At 42.2% G+C, this 26,460-nt stretch overlaps 2 protein-coding genes across 2 annotated transcripts in view; one reads left to right on the plus strand and one right to left on the minus strand.

The window, feature by feature from the left end:
• Positions 1 to 26,460, minus strand: part of ttc22 (tetratricopeptide repeat domain 22) — a 50,302-nt gene that overhangs the window by 10,953 nt on the left and 12,889 nt on the right. The window lies entirely within an intron of this gene.
• lurap1 (leucine rich adaptor protein 1) lies at positions 3,937 to 22,282 on the plus strand. Its single transcript, XM_080770338.1, has 2 exons — positions 3,937 to 4,707; positions 16,704 to 22,282. Exons 1-2 carry the CDS (start codon positions 4,486 to 4,488, stop codon positions 17,619 to 17,621), a joined length of 1,140 nt encoding a protein of 379 aa, XP_080626464.1. The 5' UTR covers positions 3,937 to 4,485; the 3' UTR covers positions 17,622 to 22,282.

The following is a 26,460-nucleotide window of genomic DNA, read 5'->3' on the forward strand; positions in this document are numbered from 1 at the left end:
ACATTTAACCTCAATATTTCCATGCCTGTGACTTTGCCTGTCCAATTAAGCCCTAAACTGTTTTTACTTGGTAGCCTACTGACCTCAACGCCAGAGACCTTTGGTCAGCCATGTGATTGGATTGTCAAGCACAGACAGAACTCATGAACAAGTGCTTTCCCTCACATCACTTAACTGGAAAATGTGAGCCAATTGGTGTGCTGCGTTTTCCCTTCTGTTTAATGTTTTTCTCCCGTTTCTTTCTATATGATTTTAACCCATTTTGGGCGGGAACCCCTTTTGGTGTTATGTTATGCTTTAGCTATTGAAAAATAGCAGATCTACAAGCTATGAGCTTGTAGGTCTGCTATTTTAAAAATAGCAGATCTACAAGCTATGAGCTTGTAGGTCTGCTATTTTTTTTTAAATTCAAATAAAGCTTTACTGTAAGTGGAGCTAAAGTAGAACTTTCATAACAATTAAGGGTTTCTCTTTGTCTTTCCTTTATCTTATCTATCTGTCAGTCTGTATAATTTTATTAAAACAAAATGTACTTCTATCTATCTTTACAGTATCTGTGTTTTGTGTCTGCTTTAGGAGGCAAAACTGTAGCTCTGATAGCATTGTCTCATATCCTCAACATGATATTTCCACAACTGGCATTACTTTGTGTGGGCAGATATTCGCAGTGTAGCTGAGCTGCACAACAGTTGCCATGGCATTCATGCATATTATCGAGGTAGAATATGATTAGATGAAAACATAAAAATGGCATCCTCATACTGTACATGCAGCTACAGTATAAACATCTGCTGAGAATTAAGTAGCATTTCAGCAGAGGCTATAATATAGGCTACTGATTAATACATTGTACATTCCAGGAGACATGGGCCAAAACAAAGACATTGAGGTGTTAACCTCCAATAATCCCTAAGGGCTTTAGCAACATTCCCCTATGGAGAGGGATTAGTATATGTATCCCACTGTTAAAGGTTCTGAAGCTGTCATGCTAAGCCCTAGTTAACCCAGTTATTAATGGTTGTGATAACGGATGCTGTCTTGATTCCTGACACATAGCATTGTCAGCGTATTATAATTAGAGTTTAACCAGGGCATATGCACAACTATGTACTAGTAAGGTATGAAAATGACACTGCATGACCAAATAACCTATAGCTTTTACAGCAGGTTTCAGTCTAATTTAATCCAGATCTTTGTCAGAATTTAAATGGCAAACAATTAGCCATCAAGTGTAAGGAACTCTTAGCTTTCCTCCCTGCCTGCATCCACAATTCCACAGGTCATGAAAGTGACATTGACAGAAGCTTAGCTAGGATCTTTGGGCCCCTTTATGAGATGTGACAGAGAATACAAAAGAACATATAAAAACTTGAATGCATTCAGCCCATTCCGGTCAGGGGAATTTAATATAATCTGATCGACATTAGGAATTGACTTTAAAGAAACACGTTTTTACAGTTTTTTTGTTACTGAACAAATATCAAATATTGGTTAATTTTCCTAATTTTGTAGCCCACAAGAAAATCTAGATCCCCTGACCCATTTCCATCTCACTAACTAGGGGCCTCCAGTCCACAATCATCACCACATTTCTGCCACTCCGAGTAGCTAAAGCCTGTTTTATGATCCTTTTAGTATTTAATTAATCTGATCCATATGGTATACATTTTTGTCATTTACTATCAACACTGACCTGATACCAACTGTGAATGACGAGTTGTTACTGATCATCAAGTAAGTGCGTAGAGCGCGGAAAACCCAGTATCTCTCTGTGCTGATCACCACTGTTGGCTAATGCTACTGCTGTGCAGTATTTTATTGTCTTTTATTGCAGCATCTCTTAAGCACTCAGCCTCTCTGTGGCACTCTGAGTGAGTGCTCACACTGCTAAACATCCTTCCAACTCCCCACAGGCCCCCACTGACTGCAGATTAAAGCATGGAAAGGCTTGTTGCAGTCTCCCATCATTTACTGAACCTGATGAGCAGCATGATATTTTTTCCATTTGCTTCTTATCTGGTTAAACTTTCCCTGAACTTAATTTGTTCGTTAAGACTTCCATTTCAGTTCTTCCAAAGATACAAAATATATTTTGTTCATTTTTAACATTTTTGTGCAGGGTAGTACAGTTTAGTTTTGATTGTTGATTGTCGTTGGCATAGGTTGTCCTGGGGATGATGGTAAACTAAAGGATGAGAAACTTTCCCTACAGTTATTAACAAACAAATAATGCATCCATTCACTGTCAATGCTCAGACATATCGGCGTGTCTCCATCTGTCTTGAGAAAAAAAAAATCTTTCTTTTCTTTTTCTTTTCTTTTAAAATGGAAATAATCTCTTTTTGACAGTTTTTGTTACATTGAGCAAGACATACTTACTTTACTTATCCTTTTCGTCCCGGTTGGGGCATAAGGCCGCAATCATACACTACCACTGAATCGTGTCTCATGCTATGGCCTGTGCTTCGTCCCAGGTAAGACCCATCTCCTTATCACAGTCCTTCGCCAGGTGTTCTTTGGTCTGCCTCTCTTTCTTTTCCCAATTGGGGTCCATCTCAAGGCAACCTTGGGTAACCTTTCGTTTGGCATCCTCAATACATGACAAGCCATCTTAATCTGCGTCTCTTTATCTCAAGCGACTGTATGAGCAGGACATAATGCAGAGAAACCATCTGTTGTCTCTGCAGTAGGCCCACCATGGGAACCTTCTTCCAGGTGGACATGATCCCACCACTGCCACCAAATGTCACACTTGCCTAGTGTGGGTAGTATGAAAACCAGGAGAATATATAGAAAATAACCTCCAGGCAGTAATGCAGAGATTCTGTTTGTTTTCATTCACACAAGACACCTCCACAGTCCTACTTTGACTGCCAGGCAGTGGGAGGCCTCCCTACATAATAAGGCTAAGCCCCTCCCACTGGAACACACCACCCTGAATTGCTTCCACAATTACACCAGTACTTCATAATGTCCAGGGACAACACATATTATTCATCACATATTATTATACATCACTTATTATTCAATCAATTAACCATATCATCTAAACAATGAGAAAGTAGGGTGCTCTAAACAAACCCTCATATTGTTGGTATGTTCCCCACACCCCACGGCTGATAGTTGCTCCCTACCATGGAGACAACAAGCAATTAACAATCAAGCATCAACCCATATACATACACAGCCCAAAATAATATAATTCTCTGCAACATACACAATAAATAATAATTCAAACCATTCAGTCTCAGTGGCAGGCTGAACTGCCACAGCCTGATCGTGAATGATAACTAATCACACCTTCCTTGTGGATGATATGCACTACATATACTGTATTTATTTACTGATACTGTTTATATATATAATAATTATATATTCTTTCTGTTGTAATTAATGTCCATCCTCAACATGTAAATTTAGGCTAGGTGAGCTGGATAATCAAAACATAAACGTTTGTGTTTAAAAAGGGGGGCAGCCAGCCAGCTAAAGAAAGTGATATAGTGCCAGCTCAGATCATAAACTGTTTAACTAATAACTACTAGTTTGATTGATTGAAATATGTATTAACAGTTTGCAGAATTACAGTACATTTCAAGCACAAACTCAATACAAAGACTGTTAACTGTGAGTGGACGACCTAATTAAGCATTACACTTGTTTACAACAGGGTCCACCTTGTTCAATTCATCAAAACAATTAGAGATGTAGCCTACAAATAGACACTTCTATATAGTTAAAGAACAGAACAGGAATTCATCATAAAGGAAGCAAAAAGAGAAAAGAAACATATACAGTGAGGGGAAAGTCTGTGCCTGACTTGGTCTCTGACAGTAGGCGGTATGTAACATGCTGGATGCAGCTACCAGTGGGCCGGAATATTATAGCCATTACGGTGGACAAGTTGTGCGCTCCGCTCAGCTCTCACTGACTGCGGTTGTTGTTTGCTGTCATCATGCAGGTGGAATCTGCGTCTGCATGGGAGCTCTTGCCTCTCTTGGTCTCCGCAATCATGTAGCATTATGGAAGGATAACCGTGCGTTGACCAAGACATGTCCATCTTATTCTGGACCAGAGGGATCTGAATCAAACGGATGGAATCATAAACTATGTTTTTTCTTTGGAGGGATTTCAATCAAAAAGTCACGGAATAGTGGATTCTCGTGATTCCATGTCTCCATGCAGTTGATGCGCGCATCAGATCAGCTGATAGGCTACTTTAATAGTGGGACCTCAATCAACTTAACGGTATTTCGTAAATTCCACTCAAGTATTTTGTTATGGTATCTGGACATTTTTTGTTGAATGTATGCCCTGGTGCGAGGAGCCCGTTGCTATATGTTCTCCCTCCCTCCCTGGTCGCCTGGTGCATTCCAACTCCATACCAGAGGATGCTGTCAGGGGTGACACTTGCAGCTTAAAATACGAGGACTTTCATTAAAATAAGTCTACTGCATATCTAGATTCGATTAACGGCGCAATACAATAATGGATGAAGGCAGCGCCAACAACGAAACCATCCCAGATTTGAAAGATATAGAAGTGAAAATCGGACGGAAGACCCCCGAAGGTTTGCTCAAGTGCATGCGGGAAGAGGTGTCCTCGCAGCGCGGAGACGCCAAGCTGCAGCTCCCCGTGCACGACGCCAAAGAACGCGAAACGGGAAAGAAGAGCCTGGATGAAAAGATCAGGAAATTAAAACTCGAGATGGTGAGAGTCTGAGTGATTTACGTAACGCTAGCTCGCGTGCGCGTGTGTGTGAGAGAGTTACAGAGAGAGAGAGGGGGGGGAGCGTGGCATAGAGTTATTATACTCTAAGGAGCGTGGGTGCATGTGAGTGAAACGTGAGACGATACGATATTGATAGCACGCACGGTTGAGGAAAAAAACGGTTGGTCGTTGAGAGAGGCAATGCATGCATGCATCGACCTTTTTACAAAACAACCTGTCAATAATTCAGCTCTGCGCCTCGTGCGTACAGAGGCAGGTGGCTGGCTTTGTTGCGTTGGATTTCTCGAAAAGAGCTGGTCATCACAGCAGGGCCTGCTGTAGCCTAAAGGTTAATTAATTCACTCACCAATCATAATAATAATTTAATTATATTTTCTCTATTGCTCAACACTGACTGCTATTAATTACCAATATAATTAAGCTAGTGGTTAAACCATAATATGTGTACTGTACATTGTCAAGATTTGGAATAGCAATGATTCTTGAGAATATTTTATTTTGTGAAATCAAATCAACACTGAAAGCCTAATCAGTGGACATGATGTGTGCCATAGATTTGTCTCACTGGCCTGTCTGTCTTGTTTACATTGACCCACCACAGAGGAGGTCTGGAGAAAAAACACTGCTTTGGGGTTGTTTTTCCCCTTGTGTGTGTTCACAGATGTCATGCATTCCAGTGGTAAATGCAAGCGTGTGCACAGTCTGTGGTTATGTGACAGTTAAGTTAAGACAGGATACTGCTGCAAAACGACCTACCAAAACAAAGCTTTCAATCTTCACCCCTAAAACTAATTTTCACTTATTTTAGACTTGGATTCAAACATCTAGAAATCAACATGAGTTTACATGGAAATAGATACACATTGCATTGCACATCACCACAAGTTGTGGTTGGTTTCAGGGCCTGAGGGAGAGTGATGCTGCATGCAGTAGGCTGTATAAACATGCCATTATCCCAGGAAACAGAGCAGGAACCATTGACCAAGATATGACATGGTCAATGGTTTCACTACAGTTTTCTTATCCAGAGCAACGTACTGTAAAATGTCAACAAATGACAGGGTATAGCCAAAATTGTCATGTAGAGTTCAAAGAAAACAATGAAGTGCTACAAAGTAACTGCACAAACTAGGCCTTGAAACATAGGCCTAGGTGACAAGTAGGGAATAGGGATACAAGGAATGAGAAGTGCTATAGGGGTTACAGTAGAGTCTGAAGTGCTATAGGGGTTACAGTAGAGTCTGAAGTGCTATAGGGGTTACAGACAGTAGAGTCTGAAGAAGTGTTTTCATACTGCGGCGGAAAATGGGGAGTGAGTCAGTCTGCAGTCCTGATGAGGGGGAGGTCATTCCATGGCTTGGGAGCCTAGGATAAAATAGTCTAGGATGCTTGGAGCGTTGGTCTGGGTGTTTTAGGGACAGGAGCTAGTACAGACGTCCTGTGTTAGCTGATCAAAATGTGCAGGAATAGGTGTAGGATTATATCCTGAAGGTATAGGGGGTAGCATGCCCTTGATTGCCTTGTAGGTCACCACCAGTGTTTTGAATTTTAATTAACTGTAGGCAGCAACAGATAGCCAGTGAAGGGAACACATTCACACTGTGGATGCACTGATGTATGTACTATACTGGTATCAGCCAATATCTCCCGCTATCAGTCAATATCGGTATCGGCAAATAAAACTGTCATTAACGATGGCAGTAGCAGATATCTATCTGTTGATAATCATACACTTTGCATTGTTGGTTATCTGCAGCCTATACCAAGTTGTATATTCTGAACATTTATTTATTGTATTGAAGATGTATTTATTTCCTGGCACAAAAGGGGGAAATACAAACAACAAAAAGTAAATAAACATATTGGTATCAGTATCGGCTATCGGCTAAATTGTTATTTTCGGTATTGGTATCAGCCACTAATTTTCATATCGGTGCATCCCTAAATCACACACAGCATCTGTGACGTGTAGGAATGTGCTTCTCTTCTAATTCTATCATCAGAGTGTGGAAGTGAAATCGGTTACTTAAATTTGTAGGCATTATCAGACACCGACAGAGAGAGAGAGAGAGAGAGAGAGAGAGAGAAAAAGAGACTTGATTGAATTAGTGAGTGTGTTTAATTAGTGGGACAACTTGTCCTATCTAGCCTGTCTCGTCTGTCACATAGGTCAGACATACAGCCTATAATCTCTCTATCTATCTCTCTCTCTCTCTCTCTCTCTCTCTGGCATGTAGAGAGTATGACCTAACATGATGTAACAGAAAGAAAGCTGAACGGAGGACAGATGTGCATTGTAAATAGTATTACAGCCTGTGTATATGTGGGAGATAGATTAGAGCTATCTCCTGCAGACATCTATGCTGCACACAGCCGTGCACAAACACACACGCATGCACACGCACAGACACACACACAGTCATATGCCAACTACAGCCTGAGACATATACAAAATAATCTATAGTTTTTCACCACCTGCAGTAGCATCCACAGGCTGAAAGAGGCTGAATGCAGAGGTGTTGCTACTAGTAGGCCTACAGTATGAGTCACTACTCTCTCTCTCTCTCTCTCTCTTTTTGAGGCATTTTGTTCCAAAAATGTGTTTTGCAAAAATCCACCTGTTGGTGGTGCTATAACGTCCGTCTGTGTACAGCTGTGAGTGTGTGTGTACATATATAAGTCCAATGTGAAAAGGGTGGGATATATTCCTCAACCTAGTAGGAAAGTCTGTGAAAGATTTCACGTAAATTGCACACTGCGTTCATGATTTGTGGCTTTTTGTTCAAAACGGGCCAGTCCTACAACCTTTGAAAGCCAATGTTAGCCAATTACAGTAGGATGGAATATGAAATATCGGACAGATCCGTCTTGAACACATGACTATAGAGATACTGTGTAACGATTTGTGTGATTTTTGGACAGAATCTGGAGGAGTAATATAAAAAATCGGCCTCCTGGTGGCGCTATAACAGGCCGTTCTGGAAAATTTGGGGCAAAGGTTCATAGTTGGCATCCAGGGAGTGTGTGTGTGCAAAATTTGGCATCGATCGGGTTAACGGTGCCGGAGATTAGCTGTACACAGACGGACGGACGGACACACAGACTCACGGACTCACACACACACGGACGGAGTGAAAAACATACTCTCTCCCCATGCCTTCGGCCTGGTGGAGACAATTACCGTAACCAACATGGCAGCAAGGGAGCAATATGCACTAAAACAATATACACAATAGACATCACTGTCTGACACTAACAGTGTGAATTGAAGCTGCCCAGCATTCAGAAGTGAAGTCAGACAGATGGAGTAGGACACACAGATGGAACACAGCCGTCTGCTGTCTAATGTGACCGGAGAGAAAGCTTGCCAAGGACACCATACACGGCATACAGTATGTTGACAGAGATGTGATAGACAGGGAAGGTGAAGATACAGAGAACGGCAACACACAGTGAAACCCTAAGTGTTCATTTAACCCTGAGAGTGTTCAAATGGACCTGTAAGGGTACATTGTAACACTCGCACAGCATATGTGTGTGTGTGTGTGTGTGTGTGTGTGTGTTTGCATGCATGCGTCATGGTGGTGTATAATGTGTTCCATTCCCAAAGGCAGTGATGTTGTGTTGTGCTGTCTCGTCACAGAGCCTATTTATTAGCAGCGTGACATTGTGAAGCTGGTATCTCACCATGGGAGAGTCACTGATTGGACTGTGTACACACACACACACACACACGTTCACACGTTATATCTAACAACGTGTGCCAGATTTACCCTGACCTGTAAGCTATTTATTGTTCCGCATATTCCTGGCATGTCATGTATGTACCAGGGCATGGCATATAATGTTGCATCCCTTGTTATCTTCATCAGTTGAAGCCACCAGGAAAATGCAGTTATCCCTGAGAAATACTTGTTTTCCGTATAACGTAAGTGCCACATTGAGCATGAAAATCTGATTTGCACTGTGTGCCAAGAAGATCATCCTTTAATCCTGTTTCCTTCCCTGGTGGCACAGATAAAGGCTTGTATCAGCAGGAAATGAGTCATGTCTGATGATAAATATTCCTAACCATGTATATAACACACCATATCTGTTGATGCTGCAGGCTAAACACTAGAATGCATTTTGCTCGGAAAGCACAACCAGATTATGCCTTTTATTTGCACCATATAAAGACAAAGAGGCATGTTTGCGCGCTTGTGCAAATACAAACACAAACACGCAAGCATGCACACACACACACACACACACACACACACACACACACACACACACACACACACGCACACGCACACACACGCACACGCACACACAGATCAAAAGGAGAAAATTCTCCTGGCACACTCTGAAATTCTTCTGGTTTGTTCTGTATCAGATCAGACCAGATGGAAGAGAACACATACTGTCCACAGTCTGAGAACACGTTTATTCCATACTCCATACTGTCCACAGCACTGATGTTTCCATTGCAGTGGTGTGACACTGTCTGGAGGGTGTATAATACCACCGACTGTACTGTACATTATACAGTAACATTTGTTGAACACAGTGGCTATACAGTACAGTAAACAGTTACTGTATGTGCAACACAGTACACAATACTGTACATCTCCACACCTACTGTAATCTGCAGTGCACACATGCGCACAGTTATAGCTTGGAATATCTTGGCAACCCTGGTGGTCCTTGACCTGACCCCAACTAAATGATTGATAGTTTGGAATCAAATAGACCCCATATGTAACTCTGTCAGTGTACAAATGGAACCAAATGCACCCTTATAGATCAATTTTTTTATTTGTATTATGCTTTTAGAGTGAAATGAACACTGACGATCCCAGTGTACACTTTACAGTGTGTAGACTGTGATCCCAGTCTACACTGTAGACTGTGAGGCCTAAGCATGTCAAACTGGGTCCTTGAAAAAAAAACACACCCGTGTGAACTGAGTGGTGCAACTTCCCTCTCTCCCCCCCCCCTCTTCTCTCTCTCTCTCTCTCTCTCTCTCTCATTAGCAGGCAACAGTACAGCACTATCTCTCTCTCTGTTTGGCACAACAGCGCCCCTACTGGTACTAATAGTCATACTCGTGCTCATACATAGGTGAACACAGAGCCGGACTAACAATGGAACTAGGTGGAGCTTAAGCGCCAGGGCCCGAAGCTTGCAGGGCCCGGTACGAGACTATAGGTACAGCTGTTGCTTCTTTCGAAAAATATAACGCAACATAGGAACCCCCGCTACGCCGCTAGTGTTTTTGGTCTTCGTCTGACAGTTTCTGTAGCAGTTTTCTGGAGGGGGGGGGGGGCAGTCGGTTTGGGGGGGTTCCCGACGGCTGCGCGTCGCTTCCACCTCTGACAGAGGGGAAGCGAGTAAGCGACGCCGTCAGAAGCCCCCTCGCCCAGGAAGGCCCCCTCAGTCAGATCTCAGACGGACCAAATTGCGACAATAACATACAGCCTATGTAAAGAGGAATATAAACAAGACCTTGGCGCAAAACTTCATATTTACCCTGCTCTAATACAACAAAAGTGTGTTCTTACATCCTCCATTTCACGATTTCAGCACTCGTGAGTAAATTAATTTAATTGCCATTATGAACGTTTTCAGTGACGTTGGACCCACAGGTTGCATTGTCGTCAATAATTAATCTGTCTTTAAAACGTTCTAATGTTAATATAGCATATTGGCATTGTCTGTTGGTGCACACATGTTATATGGACCATGTAACAACATGGTCAACAGCACTGTTTGCAAATGTAGCTACATTTGTTGGCCACAAAGACAATTTAGACAAAACATGCTGCTGCCTGCTAATGGAGCTTGTAGATACAGGCTAATTATTTTTCGGGGAAATTGCAGATAGTTTAGCAGACTGAAGTTGGAAAGGCTGTGCCCAGTGCGGCAGTGCCTGATGTGTCTTGTGTGTCTGCGGGCAGCGCAGGCAGTAGTGGATATGCGCTAAACGCATGCATGTTAATTAATTAATTAATTAATTGGCTGAATCAGTAGGGGCCTTTTGATTTGGTGAAGCGCCAGGGCCTTGAGAGGGGTTAATCCGTCACTGGGTGAACACATACATAGGTGAACAACACGGACATTGCTGTTCCTTGGAGTGGTTGCACCACTCAAAATAATCTGTGGTGCTGTATGTGAGAAGCAGGAAAATGAGTTTTCCAGAATCCCACACATTAGCCGGGAGCTGTTTGGCCTGACTCCGGAATAGGAAAGCTGATCAGTTTGGCTTTGTTTTGTTGGCAGAAAAAATGGTTAAAGATGCATGAGTCTCAGTGCTCAAGGCCCTATGGTCCATACGTCAACCCCCATATCACTGCTGTTGCATGGAAACTGCATAACCCACATTATGGACATGGTCCTTTCGTTTTTACAATGTCTTAACCATGAGTTTTATGTATTCCAAGACTGCGTGGTTGTCAATCTGAAAATAAGGGTGTTTTTTAATTCAGAAAACCAGCTTTTACAGCGACAAATCTCTTTGAACAGCCGCAGTATAATACATGCTGGATACCTGCATAATAATAATTTTGTATAGTATATATGCTTGAAGCTGGCTCTTCAAGCTCTTCATAACTGACTTTTCTGACAGCAGATATGAAATACATTCACAACAACATCACTAGTTGGGACACAATTGAAAAACTGTAGATAATAATAACCAGTAAGACGCACGTGCACGCATCCGCCTGGGTGACGGCAGACTGCTGGGGAAGGCATGGGGGTCAGATCAACATATGGAATTAATTCTGTACTGGCCCTATATGGAGTGTGTCTTGAGTGTACAGGGTTTGATGAGGTCAGATCAACATATGGATTGTCAGAACAGGTCAGCTCCATATATGGAGATCTAAGGGTGGCAGCGGGGGCAGTGTCTTGAGTGTACAGGGTTTGATGAGGTCTGGTCATATTATATATGGAGCGTGTCGAGTGTACAGGGTTTGATGAGGTCAGATCAACATATGTAATGTCAGAACAGGTCAGCTCTATATATGGAGATTTAAGGATGGCAGTGGGATCACTGTCTTGAGTGCACAGGGTTTGATCAGGGCCCAGGTAGGGCCAGGTCTTAATTTTCGGGCCTGTTGGGAACTCTAGTTCTCTAGTTCGCCGGCTTCTGTGTGCTAATAACTGTCTAGACTAGAGTTTGAATGGACAGGTATCAGTTATAAGGGAGACCTTGAAGAGGAAGGACTAGTGGGGATGGATCAACATATCGAATGTCAGAACAGGTCAACTCCATATATATGGAGATCTAAGGGTTTGAGGTCAGAGGTAGGGTTGCTGGCCGGCTACATATATGCAGATTTAGGTGGTGACCCAGTATGACTATCCAGGGTTTGATGAGGTCAGTGTCGTGATCTTCATATATGGAGACGGCTATATATGGAGCGTGTCACGAGGCATGACGGACTGACAGCCATATATGGTGGCGTGACGTGTCACAAGGCGTAACAGACTGACGGCCATATATGGTGGCACGACGGACTGACTGACTGATTTACGGACTAGACTGACTGACAGGTTTTGCAGGTTTTCATAGTAATCTGCGACCTATGCCTGGTCGCAATAATATCTGGAACGTATTACTCAAAGTCGCTTGACATGCGTGTGGCAGGCCAAGGGAGAGAGGAAAAAAAACATTGGCATGTCATTGACCATGTAAATAGCAGTCATAAACCTGTGAAAATGAGGCAAAACAATAATATTGTTTTGTAAATATTTGTTTTGTTCTGTGTGGTGTAAATATCTTTTACCATGGTGGCCTTACAGTATGTATTTAAATACAAGGGATGTATGAATACAAGGGACATGCTGATGTGGGCACACTTGGAATTCTCATACACAACACCTTTATTATTATGAAACCACATTATGACAATGTTCTAATGCAGTTATGGATCATTGTCATGTCAAAGTGTATACCACCGTATACAGTACATGATTCATTTCAGCGCTGCTTTCTACTTGGATGGGTGTTATTACCTGCAAAAACATGCTGATGTACACCATGTCAATTCAAGTAGTACAAGCTAAGCTAAATACTGCTTGTAAACAGGGCACATACTGTAGCGATTAGTGAGGCCTTGGATCAGCAGAAGACAGGTTAATGTGTTAAATAGATTGTATCAGCAAACAAACTCCGCAGTTCAATAGTTGTTTTTTTGATGCAACCATGGAAAACTGTCTATTTCTCTCCTCCTAGGCAATGTTCTATAACAATATTCCATCTTACTGTATTTTACAAGGTAAAAACACTACCCATTACAGCTGAGATAAAAATGTCTAGCATTAAAAGTAAAAGTCATTACGTAAATGCAACTAGCTCAGCAGCAGCAGATTCCACAGACTAGCCACGGCTTTGTCAGCGTGTGCCACCTCAGCGCTAGCTGACTGAGACACAGTAGTATATTTACTACCGTCCTCATTAGACACTCAGCCGTTGCCAGCCCAAACCTCAAACCTCAGTCCTGAGCCCAACCCCTGACTCTACCACACCCCAGGAGGCCTCGCTATTTACAGCAACACGCAGGCAAACAAAGTTGTGCTTGTTGTCTGTTGCTGGATGGACGGATGGATGGATGGATGATTTGATGAATTGTTGGAACTTAAGGATGGATGGATGGGACAAACCTGATATCTTGATGCCGGTTGACGTCAGCACAAATTATTTCTGTTGTGTGTGACATCAGACCATCATAGAGAGAGATAAAATAGAGTCAATTTCACCCATGCAATAGTCCAGTCTGGGTGCAAAACCATTAGTTTTGCTTTTAATCTGATTGATTTCTATCCCCTATTTTATCCTCTCCCTCAAAAGGCCTTGCCTTTTTAAAAAGCCTGGAGGCCTGGAAACAAGCCATCCAAGCTCCTGGTGAATCATGGCCATAAAACATTTGGTTCTGTGTCAAACAATAATTTATTTGAAAAAAAAAAAGTTTTTATTAGTATATCCTAGCTGTCGGGCAGAAACCAGCTAACTCCATTTTTCAGCTTTTTTAGGGGCACTAGCCCCTCCAATACCTGCTTGGCTTTGTGTGTGTGTGTGTGTGTGTCCTGTGATGTCATGTGGCAGCCAAGTCTATGGACCTTTTATGCAGAAATCATGGATATGCTGCCTGATGGGTAGACTAAGGAGTGGTTGAAGTCACATCCACATGGGTGATGTCATGCCTCAACACTGCCTAGCTCAAGCCTCTCATCCTAGTATGGTCACTGACTCTCACTTGTGGCTGCAAGGATACATGATGGCATTGTCCTATATCCAATATGGCGACGGTCAATTAGCTCAAGGCTTCAAAATCAGAGTACACAAACCAATATAGGTGACATCACGACAGTCACATTGACTCTGTCTATTTTCCCCCATTCTATGTGCTCACCACCACCTTTTAAATCAGTTCAGTATTGTGGTTTGAGAGCTGAGCCTGCCAGTGTAATTGATTGTACTGAAGCATACAGTGTGACTTTGGCATCAGCAGATCTCTCACCTCATTTAGCAGGCGCCTCATGCCATTCCCTCCGTCTAAACTAGCTCTGCTGAGAACACCCTGACTTTCTGCCTCATCTCCTCTTCTGGATGGTCACCAAGGCTTATCCCGCCGTTGGACAGGATTGTGGTGCCATGGTGTGTGTGTGTGCATGTGCGTGCGTGCGTGCATGTATTAACATTACAGAAAGCACAAAAATAATGGGTATAAGAGAAATCAAGGGGTCACTTTCTCAGCTTAGAAACAAGTAAAACAAGTAGAAAACTGTTATCCAAGCTTTGGTTTCAATCCCTCCAGCTATACTGGACGGACAATTAGTGTTGAACACTGTTCATTAGCATTAGCATTAGCATTAGCATTAGCATTAGCATGCTTTCCTTACTCCATAATGGAATATGGGTTCTCTGATCGTATTGTTTGGAACAATAATGATACACATTGAGTTGACAGAGACGTAACTGCTACATCTATATTGGTGTGTTGTTCCACTGGACAATGCTAATGGCACTAACTATTTGCAGATAGTCGGAGATAAACAGTACGATGGCATCGAATAAGGTTCCTCTTGAGTCTCCACTAGTTCATTGATTTGACCTCGAGGGTCAGAAGAAGCCATACAGGAAATAAGAAAGGTACGTTTAAGACAGCTAAAGGTCGGAGGGCAAAGGTCTTTGGCTGAGTGACAGTTCTATTCACTCTCTACAATTAGCTCATTACTCCCATTGACAATAGCTCAAACTATAGTGGTGAAATAGTTAATCGAACTAATCAATTTAATTGATTCTAAAGAATAATCAATAATTTAGTAAAACAATTGACTAATAGTCTATCTATATACCGTATGTTATTTTGAACATTGTCAAAACATTTTAAACTGAAAATAGAAGCTCTAGAAGCTCACAATGCGTGTGACAAAGTATAAGATTAAGATTGGTTTTAATCGATTTGTTGATATTATCGTGTGTGTGTGTGTGTGTGTGTGTGTGTGTGTGTGTGTGTGTGTGTGTGTGTGTGTGTGAATGGTTGAATGTAATGCACTATGTAAAGCACCTTGGATAAAGGCGATTGTGTCAGGTTCAATTCACTTCCCAACAGGACTGGTGAATGAAGCATAAAACTGAAGCACAATGACATGTGCAAATGCATAGTATCGTATCATCTTCTCCAGCAGTCATTATCACAAATCATCTGGCAATGAAACATTCAGAGAAAATCCTGTGGTGCACTGGTTTCTTTAGTGTGCTCAGGGCTGCGGAAGCCCCCAGATTGGCACTTAATGCAAAATAATCTGAGTTGAATTTTAAGATTGTGCAGTGTGTCCATGTCCAGTTGGCAGCTATTGTGCTGTCCCCTGGGGCCAGGCCAGCAATCATAGCCAATCCACTTTGTTGGAGCTTGCGAGAAAGAGAGACAGAGAAAATGAGATGGGGGCAGGAGACAGACAAATAGATAAGTAGGCTAGGTTGTGTGTGTGTGTGTGTGTGTGTGTGTGTGTGTGTGTGTGTGTGTTTTGAGGGGACTGAAAGACAGACAGACAGGAGAGAGGGGATGGATATCATCATGCTAAACCTTGAATGTCAGTTCCATATATCACCTCCTGGCCCCTGCTCTTTCCTGCAGGCTGCTCTGCTAATGTATTCTGTGCAGTGGCTGTTATTTTGGATTCCTAGTACTTACATTTATTTCCACCACGCAACTCATAAACGCACACACATCTTTGACTATAGCATTGATAGCTGACCTACAAACGGAGAGCAACTAAGCAAAAGATCTGGCATAGTGCTTAGTATACTGTAAGCCATGGTGCGTTTTCTCCATTTCCCCCCTTATCTTTACTTCCACCTACATAAGTCTTGTACCTGTCACTATTGTATGTGTTGTTATTGCAGTGGTTCTCAATCGTATCACGCCGTGACCCCCAAAGTAATCTCCAGTGTTTTCCCATGTAAAACTTATGTCACTACCTGACTTGCTTGCGTAATTTAAATCCGAGTCAAATAGGACCCTGCAGCTGGCGAGACTGAATAGTGAAGTGAGCAAAAAAAAAACGTAGCAAATCAGCCTGGACTCCAGGCTAAATGTGAATTCCAATGGATCTGTATTGTATTCATAGAAACATGACATTTCCATTCATAGCAATGCTCTGGAGACAGTAATTCATCCATACATTTGTTTAATATGAAGAGATGCGATTATACATCCATAGCATTTAATGTCACCAGCCCCCCCTGCTCCCCCAGCAAAGTAGGTGGCTCTGAACATCGGATACAATGTGTGGGCACCAAAGTACTCTAAACTGTAACCCATCAAATCAGAATAAGTCATTTTACCACTTAAACCCTCTAGCAAAACAGACCTGAGTTGCAACTGTAATTGGTACTCTCTATTTTCACTCTACACCTTAAATAAAAAGTTATTTTTCCGCTCTCTAATCTCACCATTTTGCTCCTTTCCATTTCTCCACAGGCACACCTGCGCTCCGTGGATGTGAAGATCCTGCAGCAGCTGCTGACCGTCCACGAGGGCATCGAGGCGGTCAAGTGGCTGATGGAGGAACGCAGCACCCTGACCAGCCGGTGCAGCAGCTTGACCAGCAGTCAGTACAGCCTGGGAGAGGGGCCAGACACCTCCTGGAGAGGCTCCTGGAGCAGCCTGCACGACAATGACAAGCTGGACAATGTCTCCATTGGCAGCTACCTGGATACCCTGGCGGATGACATGGATGAGTACTGCCCCTCCAGCTCCGAGTCTGTCATCTGCTCCTCCGCTCCGCCAGCCTCCGAGGCAGCCGGTGCAGGCCGGACAGGGGGAGGCACCGGGGATGCGGTTGCAGGAGCTGGGGTCGGAGCCGGATCTGGGTCAGGGTCTAAGTCTGGAACTGAGGGCCTGCCTGGGGTGAGTGAGGTCGGAGAAGGGGCGATCCTCGGTCCTGGTGTCGCGGTCGGAAGTGGGATGGAGGTGAAAGCTGGTCCAGGGACCGCCGGCAATATCTCTGCAGTCGCTACACGTGCTGCAGCACCTGGGAAATCAGCTGTACCTGGCGGCTCTCTGCAGAAGTCTGAGGGTTCTAAGCTAGAAGCTACCATTTGGACTAAGGCAACAGAGAGGGAGAAGGGATTCCCAGCCAACAAGGACAATGGCCTTTCACAGGCAGTTAAGACTAATGGTGTCCTGGAGAAAGCAACCAAGCAGATAGGTGGTGGTTCTGACACAACCCGGCCCCGTCTCAATGACAAGTCGGGGAAAAAACAGAGTCCAAAACCTAAGTCCTACAAGAATGGGAAGATCGACCTGGAGAGCTGCAAAAGAAATGGGAAAATGCACCTGGAGTATGATGCACACTGGCGGTGGGTGCAGTCACAAGAGGATGTGACTTTTTTGTAAGAAGGGTAAAGCCGCTATTGACCACACTCTATAATGTAAAAAAAACTCAAGTGAAAGTTTGTGATGGAATTGAACAGCTGTTTTCAAATGCACAGCTGAGTCAGAGAGCATAGTATTTTTATTTTGTAGTTTCAATCCTGGGACTGGACTAATGTTATATAAAACATTGATGATGTCAGTATTAGTGTAAATGCACATTACAGAACGTTGACCATATAGCCAAAATAGATGGCCTCACAGAAAAGTACAGTAGATTATAAATTTAAAAAAAGATCCCATTATCATAGTTTCTCAGGGTCTATCTCAACACTCCCTGATTATATATTATATTTTCTAGATTAACTCAAGAACTCTCATAGTGTGAGTTCACCCTTACAAATAAAGCACAGTGTTAAGATCTGTTATAATAATCACGTCTACCACTTGCTGGATAGCCAAAACATCTCTTCTGATTTGTATTGTGTTGGTGGACATTTGTTTAAAACTATTACTAAACTTTACAAGACATTTATTCAGGAAGAAAGCTACAGTAAATATACAATATGTATAACTAGAGCTCTTCAATATGAATAGAACCTAATCTCCAAAGTTCACGGCCAGTGCTTTCCACAATCAATCCCACTGATGTCATAAGTGAAAATGTATCTTTAAATTTAAAAGATTACAATTGAACCATTAATGTGAATATTCATAGGTAGTATTACTCAATAAAGTAATAGCAGACGTTGTGCAACCCTGAAATTAAATGCCAGGGTATCGTCGTGAAATCTGTGAGCCACAGTGTCCTTAGTGTTTCTCTGCCATTTCTATTAATTTGACCAGGAGCAGATGACATATTAGAAGTGAAGATAGTAACAATACATTTCTCTCATTCAGAATGTACCCACTGTATGCACCTGTGTCTTTGTGGAGCTAATACCTACAGTACTTAACCGACCAATTGCAATATTGTATATTCAGTGACCCTGCAGTACAGCTACTGTGCATCAGGTACTAGTTGTGAATGGTTGTAGCTGGCAAGACCTAAGTGTTATTGTTCTTTTCTGATGATTACAGTAACCTGTGTTAGATTTATATTTGAGAGCAAATGTTGTGCCTGATTGGTGTAAACCTAACCTGCATAAGCCTGTATTTTCTCTCCCAAGATGACTGCACTGTTGTTACGATAATCTTGTTTTTTTATATGACAGTTGTTGATTTATTTGCCTCTGCTTGCGTGTCTAAATCAATAGACCCACACTCTGTGTACTCGTACCATGTGAGTGTTGAGTGGTAAAAAATGTGTTAGTGTGACTGGGTGGACATTGCATGCCCTATAGCTGTGCTGAGAGCTTTATTGGTTGACTCGTGAGACAAAAGTGTGATAGATTTAATACTATCAGAGAAGAAAAGCAATATTCCTGGAATACTTTATACTTGGCTTAAATCAAAAGGCTCTCTACACATAGAAAAGCCACTGAAAGCTAATAATGTCTGCTCTTCAAGACAGCGGGTTGCTAAGACTAGACTACTGACAGAGAGAGGGTAATGGATGCTGGCGCGTGGGTGCGTGTGCGTGCGTGTGTGTGTGGAGAGAGAGAGTGAGAGAGACAGAGAGACTGCCTGCCTGTGCACAGCTGGTCTGTCAGTTGTGGATACGAGCAGAAAAATCCCAAAGGTTTTCATGAGTTTTCAACTCATTCACCGTGGGCTTGCTCATATTTAACTGTCATATTTAGAATGGGAGATGCTGTATTTGGTATAATAGGGGAGACCACAGTTCATAATAAGTTTCTATAATTTTATTTATTTATTGTACGATTGCCAGAAGAAAACATGCAACCTCTTAAAATGTAGCGGTTTATGTTCCTTCCTACATGTGATGACCTTTTAAAAAGCTGACATTTCAGGCTATGAACTTTGTTAGGCCACTTAGCACTCCCGCTATTACAGTTCTCCCTCATCAACAGCCCTGATTCCGTTTTTTCAAAAGTCCCTTTTAGCATAAAGGTCAACATGGTCCATTGTACTCTGGAAAGGAACGTTAACTGATTACAATACTTTTGGCATACTTTACAACTCAGTAAAGCAACAAAGACAATGATGATGATGCTGTTGTTTGAAGTTGAGGTGGTCCTATGTGTAAAGTCTCAACTGACTGCCACTCCTTGTGATTATTATTATTCAGACTGTATTGGGTATTACAGGCCAAAATAAGAGTGGAGCATCATCTTCCTTTATTCCTTTTTGTTTCTTCTCTATACTGCTCCCCTCACTTTATTTGGTTCTTCTTCTCCATCACAACACTGGCTTCATGGAAACACGCACCCAGTGCCAGCATGCACACACTACTATGCATTCACAATGCCTGCACATTTGAGGCTGCACTAAAAAGATGGCACCACAGTAACTAGTGACTCCAGGCTGACTCTGGAGGCAGGAGAAGGAAACTATGCGAAAACCAGACATTTTAAATGTTACATTCCCTCATGGACCAGTAATACATAATTAACTAATATCTCTTTTTTGTTTTGACCCCCCCCCCCCCCCCCCTCTCTCTCACACACACCCAATACTCTCAGTAAAACTAAAGAGAGCATCCATCCATTTTTGGAGTTTGCCAACCATGAGTGTAGACATGGAGTCTGGTTCCTTATTTAACATATGTGTTGGCTGTAAAACGTGATTGCGTGCCAGAGCGTCTGCTCCCACAGTTTGTGGCTTTCTTTCCAGATTAGTTTAGCCATATGGAAAAAGCTACTTTACCACTTTCAGTGTGGGGAGCAAAGCTGAGAAACACATTAGATCAAGCTATAGTATATGTTCTGCTGTTGTAATGTTTCTTCACTTTGCACATCCATGCACAATTCACGCACAGAAATGGTCTTAAAAGATAATTTACACATTGTTAAAACAGACTCACCAGTGATTCACATCAAAATCACATGAAAATAAAAACACACAGTCTGACACTACACTGAGAAATCCTTTGGGTTCATTTTACACTCAGGATGTAGGTGCCAAGAAGTGCTGTATCTGTAGGAGCAGTCTTTGAAAGCAGACATATCCTAGGCTCAGTGATTGATTCACTGTGTGTGCATGTGTTTTCTATGTCAGTGGTTCTCAAATGTTTTGAGAATTAAGCCCCATAACTCTCAAGAGTTTACAGACTTGTAAGGGTTCATTTGGAACCCCTTTAAGTTTGGGAACCACTGATCTATTTAAAATTGTAGGAAGACATGTGAATATATAATCAACAATGGAAATGCGACTGTGACTAGTGATTTTCAGCTCCAACACATAATTCACATATGTCCAGAATATGATTTGAGACTAATTGAAAGATTATACTAAGAGGTGACAATATGCTAGATCCATTGCATAAAGATTATAGAGGTGACAATATGCTAGATCCATTGCATAAAATCCTGCCAAGCAGCCTGTCATTCTGGGCTTTAGACAGACAGCATGATTATGAACAACTGCAGATAAGATAATGCCATGACAATGAGACCAACGAGGCTTCACCACTGATGGCCAGCAAAAACAATGCGAACAATCACTGGATTATGTAATCACATGACAGAAATAAAGTAACTTAATAATAACCAGCCTTTGAAATCATTTTATGCGCATAAACAGTCAGGGCAATCTTGGTTCCTTAAAATCTTTATTCGTATCATGATAACAATCTCTCCAATAAAACTTTTATATTGTTTTAAGTTGAGTTTTGCTTTACTTTTTAACTAGTGCATAAATGTAAATGGTAATTTTACTATTACCAACAGTATATCACTAAAGCTGCCAGTTTTCCCATCCTGCCAGGCAGTCTGCCATCTCAAGTGTGCCCATCTGCCCATTAGAAAGCTCAGCCACACTCTCTAACAGTCAGCTGAGTTGGTGCAAAGAGGCTCTTTACTCACCAGTGGCTGAAACTGGGGCTTGTTTGAGTGGCTCTAGAAGAAAGGCTAATTGCGTGTCCCTTGATAGAATGAGGAGGGGCTCATAGAAAGCTGAGTGGTGGAACTGAAAGGAAGCTTCCACCACCAGAGTCATGCTGTTTTTCCTTTACTCACAATTGTGCTTGCATGCACACGCACACGCGCACACACACACACACACACACACACACACACACACACACACACACACACACACACACACACACGCACACACACACACACACACACACACACACACACACACACACACACACACACACACACACACACACACACACACACAAACTTTGCCTGCACTGACGTGGGTCTCAAAGCACCTGATGGGTCATTAAAGAAAAGAGCCATTAAGACCAGTTTTTCCTTTCATTGATACTCTTATTTATGCCACTCTCCCTGCATGTGCCCAAGTTCATGTGGCTCAAAGAACTGCAAGTGAATAGAAACTGAACACAGGGTGTACATAGTATGAGGAATGGACAATGCAATGCAATGCACAGATCAGTGGACATAATGTTTGACTGTGTAAGTGGGGAAAAAAGGATTTATTTTAACAACACATGATTTTGTTATGCAATGTTTCCAGAGAGGAATATTTTTCTTTGTAAAATGCAGATGAAATACAGTGATTGAATATGTTCATTCATGTTGAGAATTATATTATGCTGGATGCAAACTATACAAAAGCTTATCCAATAATGATTAAAGGTATTTTAAATGTTATGCCTCTGTCTCTGTTCCCTCCGCGACTTGCTAAAAGATGGAGATCTCAGTTCATGTTATTCATGAAAACATCCCATTAACGGATCCCCTGGGCTTGGTTGGGTTTGGATACTTTGGCAATTCATCAAATATTTCCCAACAGAGCAAGCAAATAAGACATGTGAAACAGATCCAAACAGATATTTATTTATACAGAGCGTGGAGTCGCTCACCACTTTTATGCCGAACATCCGGTGGCTATCTGTGGTATTGCAGTTGGTCCCTGGCCACATTTTTGAGTGGCGCAACCACTCCCTTACGGAGCTACAGTATGTGTGTGGGTGGGTTCCTGGCTGGGTGGGTGGGTGTGTCTGAGCACGAAAACCATAGATATATGTCTATGATGAAAACAGCATGGTTGTTTTTCACCACCTGTGCGCAACCTAACACACAGACAAACACACACGCACATATTAACTGTATATATGGTGATTTCGGGTGTGCCAGTACAGTACAGTACAGTACAGGGTACAGTAGAGGGACCCCCACACGGTAACTCTGTCATTACTCAACCGTTTCGGACGCGGGCGGCTCGCCGGAATCAGGCCGGCACCCTGGGTGCCTTCCTATGTTTTGATGATGGGTTCTCAGCTTGGTACAAACGTAAAACTAAAACTATAAATTATGTTCCTATGGTCTGTGTGGTCCTATGGCTCTGAGGATATTACAATATGTGTTTAGAACACTTTAGAGAGCACTTTAGAGCCAGCCAAGTCTATGGACTTAATGTTTGTTTAGAGCACTAAATGATTATAAGACCTTATGTGGCTGATATAAATACAGTGGGCGCCCATCACTTCACACACATCACGTGTGATTTTGAATTTTACTTTTACTTGTATTTGCTAGATAGAGGACTTGGGGTAGTTGATGCATTCAATTGTGCCTGTATCCAACAAAAATACCTTTGAAAACTATAGATTTCTTTTGTCCAGCTCATGCCTTAATTGCAGGCCATAGCCTGCAATAGTGGCTAAGCTTAACCCATGGAATGGTGCATAAACCCCCACCACTATTGTGTCAGGTGGTTAGTCAGGACGGTGGTCCCTGGGTCAAAATAAATTGAAAACCCCTGACATATAGGATTAGGAAAAATATATGTATTTTCTCATGTTGTAGTGGAGCTAAATGCAGGACCTCTTTCTGGTCTAATAAGCACCTCTGGCCCTTTGTCTGTTGCTGGTACATGACATTTACACTGGATTAGAAGGGGAAAGGGGTGAGGGGATTAAAGATGACGGGAATATGATGGGGTGTGCATGGTGCAGTCTTGTTTGGTGTGGATTTGAGTATAAACTGGTGGCGGTGCAGTGGTGAAAGAAGTGCTCAGATTTACTAAAAATAATGATATAAGCACCGTTTTATACCTCATTATACGTCTGTATGATTGTTCAATGCATCGACACATTGCGTTGTGAGTCTGTGACAGCTAGTGTCACATTGTGAGATTATAGATCTGTAGCCTGGCCCAGCCTGTGTGGTTTCTGGTTTAGAAGGGCCCCCAGTGCCCTCACCCCCCTCCTCTCCTCCCCGGTAGAAAACAGCGGAGAACACTGACATTGCCAAATTTTGGGGGCGACGCACCTCTGCACTGTTATTGGTTAGCGAAATACAAGCTTCCTAGGCCACATTTTCCAATGGGTTTCCCCAGGCTTTTCTTTTTGAGCCGAATGCGAAAGAAAATTAAAGCCTGGGTACCGAGGCTAAATAGATCTGCTGTTGTCATAATAATACTCATGCTCAAAATAGAGTGGTGAAATTAATGGTGTAAAATGAAATTCTGCCCAGCAGTGATTTCCCCCATGGTAGAAACAAAACAAAAGCTTTTCTAAGATGCGTGTGCTTGTTGAGTGCAGTGCTTGATGCAGTCTGGTCTGAGTGTCACATGCATTGGTTGTCGGTGTCTGGGAGACAGTGGTTTTGTGTCGAAGTGCATAGCTTTACTAATTGAGCTGGATAAGTGTTTGCGGATTGTGCTGCTGCCTGTGTCAGCATAGCCTTACTGTAACTGCAGCGCCTGCACGAGAAGTCATTATAGGTTCCACTGCTGGTGCGCACTACGCAGATCTTCAAATGGTATCGCTTGCCAAATAATCTACAAAGACGTACCGTGATGCGTCTGCTTGTAGATCAGTTATTTTTGTTAAACGACACCCTTGTGTGATGGAGTATAATTTTAATTAAGAAAAACACTACATGAGTACATTTTGAGCTAATTATAAGTAATTCCCAACCTGTGGGCCGGGGCCCACTGGTGGGCCATGTGTATATGTGGGACCCCAAATAATTAACCCATCTGACCACTTAAAACGGCTGCCATGTTAAATGGTCAGATGCGTGGGCTGCGAACAATTCGAGATTTTCATGTCTGCCCTGATCCAGAAAAGGTTGAGAACTGCTGGGCTATACATGATTTTACAGAATTCTAAGATAACTTTTGGATTTACAATCCCTATTTTGCCAGAGCTCAGTTCTTCATTCTTTTATATTCCTTTACCTGATTCCCTACACCTGGTAGTAAGAGTGTAAAAGGCGTACGAGGAAGGCAGGGTAGGCAGTAAACAGAGCAGTGAAACAGCAGGAAGGACAACAACATCCACGGGGTGCATGGGGGGGTCTTGCAGAGACAACAAACAGGAGGGTCTGGGAGGATATGAAGTTTCAAAAATCACCCTAAAATGTTGGCTCATTAACATAAATCAGTAGCAGATGACTTTGTGTGGAGAGTTTGACAAACAGCTTCAGAAATCTCCAGAGGGAACTTAAAGTTGCAATCTGGAACTGATTTGAATGAATAAAACGTGTTTTTAATCTTGTTAATACAATACAGTATATCAAATAGCAGTGGTGGTATTTCTAGGTGGTCTCTCTACTATACCTGAAGCTCAAAGCGCAATATCTTCCCAGATATCCTGGAACAGTGATTGAAAGTGATAGAGTGGTTTTGAATCCCAGGCAGGACATGAAAGGGTGCAGCTTTTAAAAGTTCAAATCTGAGAGGAAGCGATCTGACTTACTTCTCCCATTAAGTTATAAAATGCAATCCAATGTATGAATGAATGAACCATTGTAAAGCGCTTTGAGCACTTGGAAAAGCGCTATAAAAATGCAATTCATTATTATTATTATTATAAAGCTATGCATTCATTACAAGCCAGAATCAGAGAGAATGACTGCTTGTGTGCTTCCTGTCAAACATCTATTCAGGTTAAGGATAATGGTTTATATAATGAACCACAGAGACCAACCGCACACTATACCGTTAATCCCCTCAAGTGCGCCTCAATATCAGGACAACAAACTTTTAAAACGGGTCGAGCTCTCCAAGTCTGGGGTGAAAATCACAGCAGGCTCCCCCTCGCTCGGCCTAGAGGAGAGGAAACCACACGCCGGGGCCTGCTTACCATGAAAACATCTCAAGCCAAGAGTTTTTTATGACGTTGACACGTCTCCAAAGCATGTGCATTACTAGAGCTTTTCAAGGACGGCAGTAGCTACACAGTTGATCAGAATCAAAGGCATTGGATATTAAGTTGATGTACAGCCAGTAAACTATATACAAATGACGTAGTAGTGGTGGAAGAAGTACTCGGGTGTTTTACCTACAGTAAGTAAAAGTAGAAATGCCACAATAAATAAATACTTTGCTACATTACAAGTCAAAGCCCTGTATTAAAAAGTACAAAAGTATTAGCATCAAATACTATTGGAATTAAAATATGGCTCATTTCACATATCATATTATTTGATTGTAAAAATGATTCCATTAATGTGTTCATCAACATTACTTTATGTGCTGTTGGTTGGCTTAAAAACATCATCATTTATCAGTTAATTTACACACAGTATATTTAGTCATAACAATCTACGTAAATCATATAATAACCAAATACTTGAAGAAAGTTTTCCTCAACTAGACGAGTAGAAATATGAACTATAAAAAGTATGGAATAATTGTACTCAATTACAGTGCTTGTGTAAATGTACTTTGTTGTTTTCCATCTATTAGGTAGTGAGGACTGGAACATCCTGCTAAACCTTTCACCCTTTCTAGGTTAAGGTTCCTTCTTGTCCCACGCCCCCTGGCAGCAGGCTATAGCTTCTGTTTCATGGCTGTGTTGAATGCTTGTGAAGATAGC

This window comes from Protomyctophum bolini (assembly GCF_963924005.1).
Source record: "Protomyctophum bolini genome assembly, chromosome: 8".
NCBI classification, from domain to species: domain Eukaryota; kingdom Metazoa; phylum Chordata; class Actinopteri; order Myctophiformes; family Myctophidae; genus Protomyctophum; species Protomyctophum bolini.